Source organism: Myotis myotis, unplaced genomic scaffold, assembly GCF_014108235.1.
Source record: "Myotis myotis isolate mMyoMyo1 unplaced genomic scaffold, mMyoMyo1.p scaffold_m19_p_1, whole genome shotgun sequence".
Lineage (NCBI taxonomy): Eukaryota > Metazoa > Chordata > Mammalia > Chiroptera > Vespertilionidae > Myotis > Myotis myotis.
The window spans coordinates 99652505-99666650 of NW_023416313.1; the positions used below are offsets into that span (position 1 = coordinate 99652505).

At 42.9% G+C, this 14146-nt stretch overlaps 1 protein-coding gene across 4 annotated transcripts in view; it reads right to left on the reverse strand.

The window, feature by feature from the left end:
- PTER (phosphotriesterase related) overlaps positions 1 to 14146 on the reverse strand; it is a 73246-nt gene that overhangs the window by 25303 nt on the left and 33797 nt on the right. For all 4 annotated transcript variants that reach the window (XM_036346256.1, XM_036346274.1, XM_036346265.1 and 1 more), the window contains 2 exons: positions 6917 to 7387; positions 3698 to 3963 (listed from right to left, as the gene is read on the reverse strand). In XM_036346256.1, coding sequence (XP_036202149.1) covers positions 3698 to 3963; positions 6917 to 7348 — 698 coding nt within the window. In that variant the 5' untranslated portion in view covers positions 7349 to 7387. The remainder of the gene's footprint in view (positions 1 to 3697; positions 3964 to 6916; positions 7388 to 14146) is intronic.

Here is a 14146-nt window from a genome sequence, read left to right on the forward strand (position 1 = left end):
GGGAGAAACAGAATGATTTTCTGGGTGTGTTGTGTTTTTGTTTCTTTTTCTCCCTGGAGGCCTTGTTTTCAGGATGCTTTTCTTTTTGTGTGCTGTCTGTGCATTTTGTTGCATGCAATACATGCCCTTTTGTGATTTGTCCCCATTATACACGCCCTTGCCCTTTCAGTGAAGATCAGATTGTGTGTGCCGCCCAGCAGACCCCAGAGAGTCTGTGAAAGGCTGACCTAGTCAGGCCTCAGCCTGGCCACGGTCTTGCTGGGAACAGTCACATCAAAGAGCTAAAGGTGCCTGCATCTGCCTCCCTGATTATTTTTTTCTGTTACTTTATTCAATTTGTTTTTCCAAATGCGCTACTTTTTCTAAAGCCATTTCCCCTGGTTGCCTCTCCTCTGAAATGTTCGTCCTTCTATATATATATATATATATTTGCCAGGCACTGGAACTTGAAAATTCCCTAATATAGACCCAGAAGGGGTGGCTGTTCTAGAAATGGCCTCGGGATTTTCTAGGATGCTCAGAGTTTGTCTGATTTCAGATCAATTTCTCCATCCCATCCTGAGCCATTCTAGAGGGAGGCACTGAAATGGCAGCCAGTGAGAATCAGATAATGTAACTTTGTTGTTTAAAAGAAAATACATATAAATGTGCATATACATATATGTATATATATATATATATGTTCTTTGATTTAATGAACAAGGAGTATACAGATATAATATTTTTATATTGATTTTATGAGCCAACGGGAAGAGCTATGGGCTGTAAAAACCAGTGTGGATTGGGGCTCAGTGACACAGAGCAGCTGTAGGTATATGGTTTGATTCTATGAGCAAGGAAGTTCTACTATGCTAGGAGTTAAGATTGTTTCATAATTTCCAATGGAACCTTATTTTCTATTAGTGTCAAGCATAATTTTCTAACTTACCTATAAGTCTATCTATAAACAGCGCTAGCAAGCTTCTTCCATATAATCACTGGGAAGCAGTTTCAGGCAGTCTGGCAGACTAAACATTCACAGAAAACCTTCCAGGATAGTACAAGTAAAATACTGCATACAATGAAAGGGAGAAAAAACATATTTTTAAATGCTTGGTTCAGATGGTGGGAAAATAAAGGACGTGCTTGGGGTGCAGAAACAAGGGAGCAGGAAAAATGAGCAGGAAGGGGAAACCCAAAACTATCACCATCCTGGGGGATCCTAATGGGCCCATGATACAGAGCCAGGGCCAGAGGGGGCAGGAGAGCCTCAGCCAGCACATACAGGCAGCACTCCTCTCATCCAAAAGCAACACGCATGTGGATGGACTAGTTAAAAACTGGCCCCCAGAGGGAGTCTTTGGAGAATATGTCATTTTAACCTTGTCTTCTGGTGAAAGGGAGGCAGGTTGAAAAAAAAGTCTCCTCTGAGAATCCATAACCACAAGCCTGCACTCACTGAATTTAGGGGCCAGAATCCATAACACCTATGTGGTTCTAAACCCTTCAAATCAAAAGTTTAGTTTCAAAAGTCACATAAAGACAAGTACTGTATTATTCTACTGTATAAGGTACCTAGAGCAGTCAAATTCATAAAGAGAGACAGGTGGTTGCCATGGGTCTGGGGTAGAGGGAATGGGGAATTGTTGTTTAATGAGTATAGAGTTTCAGTTTGCAAAATAAAAAATAATTCTGGAGATTGGTTGCATAATAATGTGAATGTACTTAACACAACTGAACTTCATGCTTCAAAATGTTTAAGATGGTGCCTGGCTGGTGTGGCTCAGTGGTTGAGCGTTGCCCCATGCATGGAAAGGTCATGGGTTCCATTTCTGGTCAGGGCACATGCCTGGGGTGAGGGCTCTATTCCCAGCCAAGGGCATGCCAGAGGCAGTGGATCCATGTTGATGTTTCTCTCTCATCGAGGTTTCTATCTCTCCCTTTCCCTATCTCTCTCTCTAAAATCAATAAAAACATATTTTAAAATGTTTAAGATGCTAAACTTTATGTTATACATATTTTACCACAAGTTATACAATTTTTTAAAAATTTAAAGTTTGACCCAGTAATCTCATTTCTAGGAATATCTCCCAAGAAACCAGAAACACCAATCAGAAAGGACATATGCACCCCTATGTTCATAGCAGCACAATTTACCATAGCTAAGATTTGGAAACAGCCTAAGTGCCCATCAGCAGATGAGTGGATTAAAAAACAGTGGTACATCTACACAATGGAATAGTACACTGCTGTAAAAAAGAAAGAACTCTAACCATTTGCAACAGCATGGGTGGACCTGGAGATCACTATGCTAAGTGAAATAAGTCAATCAAAGAAAGATAATTATCACATGATCTCACTCATTTGTGGAATATAATGAACAACATAAACTGATGAACAGAAATAGATCCAGAGACAGAGAAGCATTGAGCAGACCATCAAACTTCAGAGGGAAGGTGGGGAGGGGTGGGTAATAGATTAACCAAAGGACTTGTATCCCAGCATATAAGCATAACCAATGGACACAGACACTAGGGAGGTGAGGACATATGCTGGGGGGTAGGGGTGGCTGGGGAGAGGTCAATGGAGGAAAAAGAAGGCATATGTAATACTATATGTAATACTTTAAACAATAAAGAATTAAAAAATAAATAAAGTATACTAGGTTAGAAGTGCCCCCTCACTACCTATAAGAAACAAACAAAACAAAACAAAAAATAGGGGGCACTACTCAACCCAAGACTCATAATAATTTTCAAGGAATCTAAAGACCACAAAACATTTTTTAAATACAAGGAAATAACCTCATATGAACAAGAGCCAGAAGAATCAACAAACTAAAAAGTTAGAGTAAAAAAGAAAATAGAAATTAGATTTATTAATTATAAGGTAAACATTGTATGCACAATATTTTTTAACACTTGAGTTGAAAATATGTTGAAGGGGAAAACATGTGTCAAAATTAACCACACAGATTTGAAAAGAAATAAAGAAAAACTATAGTTCTTAGTATTATACTAGTAAAGCAAATTGATAGTCTAAGCAACAGATCACTTTCAATGGAGAGAGAAGTAGAAATAGGAAGACAGAATTGAAGAAATTACAGTTCAAAGATGAAAATAAATGGAAATATGGAGAAGATGTTAAGAGACATGGAGGACAGGTAATTAGATCCTACTTATATCAACTTGGAATTTATGATGTAAATATAAAGAAAATATGGATGAAGCAATATTTGAAAAGACAAGGGCTGAGGTTTTCCAGAAATAATGAAAAACACATTCTCATACCCAAGATGTACCCAATTTAGAAGTAACTGTAATGTATTAATACACTTATACAGTGCTAATTCCTTAATCAATTCAATCTAAAGGCTAATGTGTAGCCTTTGCAACACTGTTAGGCTTATTCACAAGATTAACTCCAGCCAACATCTGCTCATATAGTCAGCTACTTTGCTGTCCCCTACACATCTAATCATCCATAATCATCTGGAGGTTTGAACTAATCCTATATAATAAAGAGCTACTATGCTAATTATACTGTCTGGACGACCTTCCAGACGAAGCTGGGGCTGTGGGGGCTGGCCAGGGCTGGGAGGGGCTTTGAGGGCTAGCACAGGCTTCGAGGGCTGGCCGAGGCAGCCAGGGCTGTGAGGGCCGAACCCCTTGCATGAATTTCGTGCATTTGTCCTCTAGTTTGTACATAATTTGCTTACCTATCAAGATGCGACATAACTGTTTTGGAGATGTCCATACCTACTTCTTGTAATATTCGGATAATCTGAAAGGGTGCACTTGGGTTCTTTCCAGGATGAATGATAACAGGACAGCCAAGCTGAGCCTGGGCATGAGCAGTTGCATGAAGTACCTTCCTCTCGCTCTCAGTCAGAGGCCAGGAGCAACCAATTTCTCCAATAACACCACACTTGATGCTGGTACCATCCGCTCCGTGGAGAATTTCATTAATGAGGACATCAGTAAGCTAAGGAAGGATGGGAAAGAAAATACCTTATAGACTGTGAAACTTCTCAACAGAGTATTGCCACAGTGTGTTAATGTACTTATTCATTTAGTTATTCATTCTACAAAAATGTATTCATCATTCATTCCATTAGTATTGGTTAAGGAGAGAGGCATTTTGCTGGCCATATCTCAAATTCAGCAAGTAATTCTAAATGAAAGATTCAGTAATATCTTATTGTGATTATTTAGCAAGAAAAGTATAGCTTTAGGAACTATTGGGGGAAAAATATGACTTAATGAAAGTATATTCAGATGAAAAAAAAATCTATAATTTAACCAGAGAAGCATCTATATATATAAAGAGCCAGGGTCCGTAATGACTGCAGGCTCAACCAAACACTGGAAGTCAGTGCTGGCTCAGCGACCCAGCACTGACTGCCAAGGGGGCTGTGGATCAGGCCCAGACAGAGGCCTGCAGAGAGAGAGGCAGGGTCTAATCCACAGCCTCCATCGCAGCTGTTGATTAGCCGTTGCCTCTCTCTTTTTCTCCGGGCTTCTCCAGTAGCTCCGCCTCTGTTTCTCTTGGGCCTCCTCGGGGGCTGCTGATCAGCCCCGCCTCTTTAATAAGGTCCAGAGATAGGCTCAGAGAGTCTGACTGGCATAGAAACCGACCACTCAGAACCAAATCTGGGTGAAGTGCCAGGAGCCAATGGCTGCCTAGAAGGCGGAGCTTTTGATGCTAACTGGCATAGAAACCTACCAATCAGAACCTAATCTGGGACCGCTTTGGCAGTACAGTGCATATGGCTGGCTATCAGTCCAGATATAGGGATTATGTGTTTTTGTCTGCTAAGAGCATCTCCTCCTGCTGAAAAAGACCTCCCCCCCCTTTAAGCAATCCTATCCTAAATAATCTATCTATACTAATAAAAGGGTAATATGCTAATTAGACTGGGTTGACCAGTCATCTTCCAGACATCCGACTTGAACAAAGCCATCTTGGTGGGGGCTGAGGCAGAGGCCATTAGGGGCAATCAGGTCGGCAGGGGAGGGCCTTGGGGGCAAGATTAGGCCAGCAGGGAGGGCCGTTGGGGGCGGGATCAGGCCAGCAGGGGAGGGCACTTGGGGGCGAGATTAGGCAGGCAGGGGAGGGCAGTTGGGGGCAATTGGGCCAGCAGGGAAGCAGTTAGGCATTGATAAGGCTGGCAGGGGAATGGTTAGGGGGTGATCAGGCTGGCGGGCAGAAGCAGTTAGGGGCAATCAGGCAGGCGAGCATTTGGAAACCAGCAGTGCCAGATTGTGAGAGGGATGTCCCATAGGGATAGGGCCTAAACCGGCAGTCAGACATCCCCTGAGGGGTCCCTGATTGGAGAGGGTGCAGGCTGGGCTGAGGAACACCCTCCTCCCCCGCATGAATTTCATGCACTGGGCCTCTAGTTTAGACATAAAAAGACTACTCTTGGATCTACATCAACTGTATCAAGTAATTTTTTAATTCCCCTTATTTATGCATTCTTTTACCATAAAAAATTCACAGCACACAATACTGATATTGCATTTTTTTGGTCAGATCTACAGTTACTGCTGAGAGTAGTTGGAAGACTGTTTATTGTTGACATCATGATAGACTTCAAATAATGTAAATATATATAAAGGGAAAGGCTTGATTGGAAAGTAATGCAGATAAAGATTTGAAAAACAAAGTATTTTAAAGATTAACTGAGGCTTTGTAAAAACTGCAACTGACATGCTAAGCCTGTCAAGCAGGCAATGAAAGATAGATAAATATATACATATATGTATAAACACCTACATGGATGTCTAGAAAGAGAGCACATACACATGCCCCAAGTTTTGCTGATTATTTGTTCTTTTAGACCCTGAAAGATTTAGTTTCTTACACTCATTCTTGCTTAAGAGCTTATGACAACAAGGGAATGGATTTTCTTCCACCCTTCCTGTTTTATAAAAGGAGAAGGAAACATATTCCCAAATGTGCCAAGTCTCTGCCTGCCAAGTTTCACCCTACAGTGAATTTTTATGGTTGGTTATTATAAAACCCAGCAACAAAATTGAGGTTGCATAACCGAAGCTTATCATGAAAAACTGAGGTTTACAAACAGACCGGGATGCCACTACTGAGGTACACAGATCTAAGTATTAACACGTTGGGTTTTGCAGTGACCAGTGCATTAAGATCTCCTTCCTCAATGCATTTTTGCCGGAGACCAATTCCAGCATGTCATAATTTCAAGAGTTTCATCAAAAGGTTGATGAGACTTGGGGACTCAACAGTGTTGAGTCACACATGTAGTCACCTGTTGGGAATGGCTGAAGGCATTTCCCCAAACCTGAATAGGATACATTAAACTGATTGTTGGCTGCCAGACAGCTAAAAGGCATCTTAATCTACATGTTATTGCCTCCTACTGGCCAAATACCTGAACAGCCATAGACTAATTCCCCCATTCTGACAATGGACTCTGTACTAAACCCTGACCCTTTGAAGTGTATATCTCTGCCTTGCCTCAGGACAAATTGTGTTAATAAAAAGCATGGAGTCCTGGGGACAAGGAGAACCTAAGACCTTAGGCTTAAGATCTTGGATCTTAGCTCTTTTAGCTAAGCTCCTCTGATCCCCAATGCCTTTCAAAATTATATCTCATCTCCGGACTCTTTATTAGTTTCTGGATTCCTATTAAATCTATGCACAGCCTTCTCCAGATTCCTGAACCCTTCTTGATGCTGGGACAAGAACCCCAGCACTTTTTCTTTATGGAATGAAATGTTTCTCATTTGGGTCTCAATTGGAAGATGTCCTTGCTATCTAGCAAATTTCTGTAGAATGCTCAGCTACCTGTGAGCCAATGACATTTCCAAATGTAGATGACACGTGGAGATAATCCAACATCTGAATTCTGGCTATTCGGAATGTCTATGCAAATATCGTCAAAGAACTTAGGGCTTCCTACCTGCTCCACAGACATGGCTCTGGTCTCTGAAGAGTGAGTTGCATCCACATAAAACCCAGCGCCTGCTACGATGTGGACACCAGTCTCCTCTGCGAGCCACTTCAAAGTCTGCACGTCCCGGCAAATCCCTGTGGTCGTGTTCTCCACCATGGCCCCTCCACCGCTGGCTTTAAAATACAACAATTCTTCTTTGATGGCTTCCGTCTCCTGATTCAACTGAAGATTCTCTTTATGGGAATAAGGGTTTTTCCGAATCCAAAACAAATTTTTCATCATAATAGGTTCCTTAGAGATAGCTTCGTGAGGTGGAGGAGGTGGGTAGTAACAGCAGTCAAAGGTCATTGTCAAATGCTCATGGGTCAGGGTGCGGCCCAGTTTGCTTGGCTCCAGTAGTCCCAAAACAGTTTGGACTTTGCCACTTAAAGAAGACATTTCTGAGGATACCTGGAGATGCTCTAAAAGGAGTATTTTCTGGAAAAAGGAAACTATAGTTAGAAAACTTAACACATACATAAATTCTTTCCATAGGGGACGGAGGCTGTGAATGTATAACCCGTGTAAGAAAGAAATCAGTGAAACTAGAAATACGATCTCACTTATCATCCTGCCGCAGTCCGGGCCTGTCCCTGTAAATTGCGGGAGCTCACTGCAGCGCCCAGTGACACGCATGGTGGTAAATGTCCCGACAACCTCCACTGGGACTCCTCTGCCTGATTAAATCCCAGCCTCATCTACTGTAAATATTTCTTGATATTCAATTCATATTTTTCTTTTGCTTAATTTTATCTCATTAGTCATAGCTATGCTTCCCTGGATAATGCAACAATAATCTCCATTTTAAAAACCTTTATAATCAATAACATATCAAAACCAGCCATCATGCATCAGAACTGTTTCATTTGTCATTTTCCAGCTAAATTAAGTATACTGGGGCTACTGGTGATTCCATTATTCATTTACTGTCCAAAGGAACAAACTTTTGTGGAAGGTCCACCATGTGCCAGAAATTGAAGTTAGAAAGAGGAAAAAGACAAAATATCTGACCTTGATGATTTCACAGATTATTCCCCAAAAGACAACTCAGGGAGGACGAGGGGGACATCTAGGTTTAACAATGGAAAAACAAACAAACCTCTTCACTCTTGATGTTTTATTTTATCTATGGCACATAGAAACACACTTTGAAAATAAAGCTAAAAATCCTAGTCATAATGAAAGCACCTATGATTTATTGAAACTGAAATCTGCTCTCTCTAGAAAGAGTAAGTACCTCTTCATTTATCCTGTATTTACTTTAGTTTGTAACACAAGTTAAGTTTTCACCGTTTCCATCAGTAACAGCAAGAACCCCAACTGCAGCACTTCCATTTGAAAGCACCTTTCTGAAACAAAGGGATTTTACTCGGAAAGAAGCAGGGGCTACTGAAAGTGGTGGCCAAGAGCAAACCCAGTGTTCCCTCCACACACAGCACCAACCAGACACAACAGAGGACAGTGAAAAACTGACTGGGAACTGCGGGAAAGTGCCTCTGGAAGCTCTCAAATTGTTCTTTTAGAATACATTCTGAAATCACTTTTCCCCACATCCTTCTGAGGACCTTCTCTGACTTTCTGAGCATCATTTTTCTCATCTGTGAATCAGAATAACAATGCACATTTCATAGGCTTTCATAAGAATTAAATTAGGTACCATAGACAGAAAGACATGCAAAAGCGCATAGCACACATTGGATAAATAGTAGCTTTGTTTTGCTAGTTCAAAGAACAATTATGTGTGTCTAGGTTATTTCTTTTCAGAGGAAGTGGTTGATGAGAGAGGCGATCATTTGGGGGAGCAATGGGTACAGGACAAATTTGTAATGGGCATAGTGTATACATAAGGCAAGGCGAAAACAAGTCAGGGTTGGAGAAAAGGGAGTACTGAGATAAAGTCCAATTACATCAAGCCACTGCAATTATCTGAAACCCAGGTGTTTGATACATATTGGCCCACAATGTGTAAATGATTGATTGAGACCATTTAACAGAGAACTTCAGAGGTTGGGGCTAGCATGGACATTTGTTTTTGGTTGATAATGGTCTTCAGCAAGACACGCTCCCAATATCTAAATAATTTCCATGGTGATGAAACAGGAATTTTAGGGGAACATAGGCAGGTTTAGAGACTTTTTAGAATAGGGGTCCATGCAAAAAAAACAAAACATAGGGCTATAGACAGGGAGAAGGTACATCTCCATAACACAAGGAAGCCAGGGGCGGTTACATTTCCATAAGACAAGGGAGCAGCAACAGGTATATTTCCATAAGACAAGGGAACTGGAAGTAGCCAAAAAGGTCTATATTTACAAAATAAAGAAGAAGGAAGAAAGCCCAGAAGGAATAAGAGGGCAATGAGGGAGGAGAGCCTCAGGAGTTACTATAGTAACCAATTCAAAAGGGAATATTGACCAATCAGAAGGGATATCAGGGCACAGGAACTTTATAAACCATGGAAACTCAGTGGGACCCATTCCCTCTCCCTACTTGGGAGTCTGTACTCTTCTTTAATAAATTTCCACCTTTGCTATACCACCTTCTGTCTGTGGATTCATTCTTCGACTCCAGCGGACAAAGAATCTGGGTTCCAGTCCAAAAATTCCCTATCAGTGATCAGGATGAAAGAGGATGGTATCTGTTTAGAGAACTGCTAAGTAGCTGCCAGTCACTTCACAGGGCATAGTTTTCATTGATGATGTCGATGAACTCTGTTCAATACTGCCTATTCCCTGTTACTGAGAGCAAAGTCTGCATAGCTAGTTCCTTCAGTTGGTGAAACCACAGCACAATTAATAATCAACTCACTCTTCTATGAGAGTTCATTTGCTCTTTCCTTCCTTTTGGCTGATGTTCTTGCACATGTGCTCCTAGCGGGTCACTGGGGGGCTGAAACTTGAAAAAATTGATCATACACCATCATTTTTCCTAGAAGAGTACCAACCTGCATATTCAATTGATAGAAATTTGAAAGAGCAAGGTTGGTAAGTTTTAAGCTCACAAGCTGTGAGTCTTTGTGGAAAAAACACACAAAAAAACACCTTCAGAAAGGTCATCTCTTCTGGGAATTTCCTGCAAACTCTCTCGGCAGGATGAGCTGTTGCTGTATGATAAGACACAATGTGTACAGAACAAGCCGTAGCCACCAGGCTCTAAGCTGGACTGTGTCTTTTAGTCGGATAAGATAGAACTCATGGCCACTGTGCAGCGAGGGAGCTGTCTTCCCACCACAGCCAGCCTGGGAGTGGCGCTCTTCTCAGTGCACAGGCCGGGCTGTTAGCGGCCTGCCTCCTTAGAGATGAGAGTTCACAGACAAGAAGGGCAGCACTGGGCAAGGAGAGCTGCAGAACACAACTGCGCAGACAGGAGTGAATCTCACCCCCCAACCCCCACAAAGAAAGCAGGCTTCGGCCATTCTGTGGAAAATCCATGGGAAGCTGCTTTGTTCAGTATTAGCGCACACAGAGGGTAGTGGGACAAGGGACAACTGGAGCTATATACACGTTTGTCACAGTTTTGTTGTACTTCCAATGTGAAATCTGAACAGAGAGAGAGAGACGGAGGATTGGCTGTAATTATTCTCACAGCCTAGTTAAAGGGGGACAGCCTTGTAATTCTAGGGAGTGTAGACTTGTTATGGGTGGGGCATTCTCTGTGTCCCCTCCTGTTGCCAGTGGAAGGGGCTTCTTGTGATGTCACAAGTAATTTTCTAAGACTCGCATGGGAGAATGAATATTTATTTTCATGGAATTAAACCCCTGCATTTCCAAGGCCCCCCTCCCTCTGTCCTAGCATGGAAGAAGTCCAGCTATGTCTTCAGCAGAGCTAGGATTAAAGTTACTGCCCTGAGTTTCCATTCAAAATAGCACATTCCAGTCCAGCATGTGGCTAGATCAGCCTGTATTCCCAGTTGCAGTCCCTTGCGGGTGGGGTCCGCATGCCGCTTCTAGGGCCACATGGCTATGGAGGGAGCATAGCTGAGTGCAAGAAAGCAGGAGCAAAGCCAGAGGAACAACAGAGAGAGAACTCCTTTGTCTGGGGATTATGTATTCCCCAATTTGTGTGGGCTTGCATTCGCTTCACTCTTCTAGTCAATGATCTTTGTTCCCAGGTTAGACTAACAGGCAATCACCTTCCCTACATCACTGGACTTCACTGCTCACACACCCACTTCCCCCTTTATTCTAACGCTTCCCGCAGTGATTTGCAGGGAATGGACTGCCGGTTCCCTGGGGAGTGTAAAGTTGCAGCTTCCTGGTGAAGCTGCCCAAATGACCATGGTTATAATGTCAGCCTCCCTCCTTCCTACTATAAATACATAGCTAATTACAACAGTAAAAGAATAAAAAAACATAGACCATTAAAAAAAAAAAGAGCAAAAAAAGAAGAGAATCAGAAAACAGCACTGAACTGAAAACCAGAGGCAATATGTAGGCTTTGTCATTTTTAAAAATACGTGCATGAATTAACTTTTATAAACTATGGAAATTTGCCAAGTTGTTGGAGATTTGTTGGTGGGTGGATAGTCTGGAGGCGACTTAGTTTCACTGAGATTTCATCCTGGTAATTATGCTTACAATTTTTATTTCTACTTGGGTCAAATATCCATGTCAATTACATTTCACATTTCAGAGGCTAGGACTTCCTCAATATCTTTCATATGAATGAGTGGAATTCATGGACATCTGTTCTTTTCCCGCCCCTGCCTCTGCTGCAACCAGTCCCAGACCTGGTTAAAGGACCCTGCTTTACAGTTTTAAATGCGATGGTCAAATTGACAAGTTGATGTTTGGTGAATTGGTTTTGCTGCCAGACTAATGGGGTCCAGTTACCTGAGTGAATCAAAGCCCAGTAAGACATGAACAGGAGGCTGCAGCAGAGAAAGCCAGGGTTTGTTTTAGGAAGTGGCCCACAGGTGGAGGAGACTCAGCTGAGCTCATACTCAGGACCTGGCTCCCCAGTGGCTTCCAGGGAACAGGTTACACAGAGGAAAATCATTAGTCATGGTGGCCAGGGAGTCAGGGTCACAATCAGCGTGGTGGTCTCTACTGATTGGGTGGCCCCAGGATCAATGCATCCGGCGCTGGGGTCAGCCATGGCATTGCTTGTCTGGTTTCACAGCTTTTCTGGGCCTGAAGCTGAAACCAACTGAGGACTAGAAGTTATCCCTACTTTGACCAAAACTCTGTCTCTGAGGCCAACAGACTTGAGATTTTGTTCCTAAGATTATTGAATGCTGATCAGAACCTCATTGTCCTGAGGGCTTAATGCTTCAGGCAGTGGTCCTGCAAGAGAGAAGGCAGGTGAGCCAGGGTGCTGGATGGGACCAGTTTGAACAAAAGGAAAGAAAGGAGCAAACATCATCTCTATACTAATGAAGAGCTAATATGCTAATCGTCAATACGCCGTAATGGGTAACAACCAGATCATTAGCATATTAGCTGGGGCGGAAGTGGGGAGGCGCTTGGAGGAGTGAGACCATCCCCTGCCGGGAAGGGCAGGGGTGAGAGCGCATAGCGCCCCCCTCACCAGTCCTTCGCCACCCGTCGCTGGCACTCTGAGTGCCCAGCAGCCCACTTGCCAGGGGAAGGAGCACAGCGCAGCAGGCGGGAGGCTTCCACTCTCTCCTCCGGTGCCATGACTGGGCGGAGCTGCTGTGTTGCTCCGGAGATGGGGTGGAAGTGGGGAGGCGCCCAGAGAAGGTGGGACCAGCCCTAAGCGACTCAAGGGACTGAGGGCGGGGCTTGAAGTAGCCAGAGACTGCCAGAGGGTTCTGGGGGCTGGGCCCGGAGCACTAGAGCTCTACGTGGAGAGGTTCAGGTGTCAAGGCAGAGTGCGCTGGGCTCCTAGTTAAAGAAATAAAGGTTCTATGTGGTTACAATTTTCACTGCCCTAACAACTGTGCAAGCTTGAATCCCCATAATAAATCCCTCAATCCATTTCACTTATCCTTGCTTTCCTTCCCTGGTCAAACCCTAACTGATTTTTAAAAATGGAAGGCATTCCAGAGTTTTATGCAGGAGAAGGCATGAAATGAATAATCTGGCAGCCGTGTAGAGAACGGCTGGAAGGTGGCTCAGTGGGTGTTGCTAGGCTGTGGAATGAATTAGGTGGTGGCTTGGTCTGAGATGACATCAGTGCAGACGGTGAGAAAGCAGAAGCAGGAAGAGATACAGCCGATGGAAGTTTCTAACTAGACTTGCTGGTGCTACAAAAGTTCTCCCAGATAAATGGACTCCTATGAAAAAAGTGCAGGCTGGTGCAAATCTGTGGGCACTTCTGGTTTTTGTTTGTTTGTTTGTTTGTTTGTTTTTTATGGGTTACATCACACAGAGTGGCTACTCTATGAACACCGCACTTAAAGCTGACATTTGATTTATAACCAAAATATTTTTAAAACCACACAATATTTTTTAAAGCTTTTTTGAGTACATGATGTGCAGGTTCAACGTGACATATCTTCTCTCAAACAGCATTGGTCTGGTGGTTGAACAATGGTGACACAAGGATTTCTTCCTCACATACATCACCACACGGCCACTTGCCCAGGTATTTATGGCAAATGGCTCTACTGCATGGAGATCTATAACTTTTCATATTAAACATTGTCAAAAAATCAATAACCATGCCTGAATAAAGAGAAATAAATCCAACCGCTTTAGTACAGAGAGCAATGATGGGACCCAGCAAGTTCCTCAAACAAAACAAAGCCACTGATAGATACAAATGAGCAGCTTGTGTCTTGTATTCAGAGGAAAGGAGTGGGTTCATTCCCAAGCTTTCCCCCCCCCCCCTTTTTTTTTCTATTTGACTAAGGAAGTAGAAGAGGAAACCTAGGCAGATTTCCAAATTCCAGATAACAAACATGAAGATGGTGGCAGAGTTATACCCAGGAAGTGACACTCCTGGACAAGGGCATTCAGAGGAGCCCTGCCCTGCACTCCTTGATGTGAACAGTCAGTGGCGATTACTAAATCCAGAAATCCCATCGAGCTACTCAACAGAAGGCATCAGTCGTGTGGCTTAATTGACTCTTTAGTCAAAAGCATGTCAACTGGCCAGCCCTGTGAGTCACACACACTTTGACTTTGGTAAAAGTACTATAGTCACGTGACACATAACAACGTTTCGGTCAACAATGGACTACATATTCCACAAGGTTATAATGGAGGTGAACCATTCCTATTGCCTAGTGAT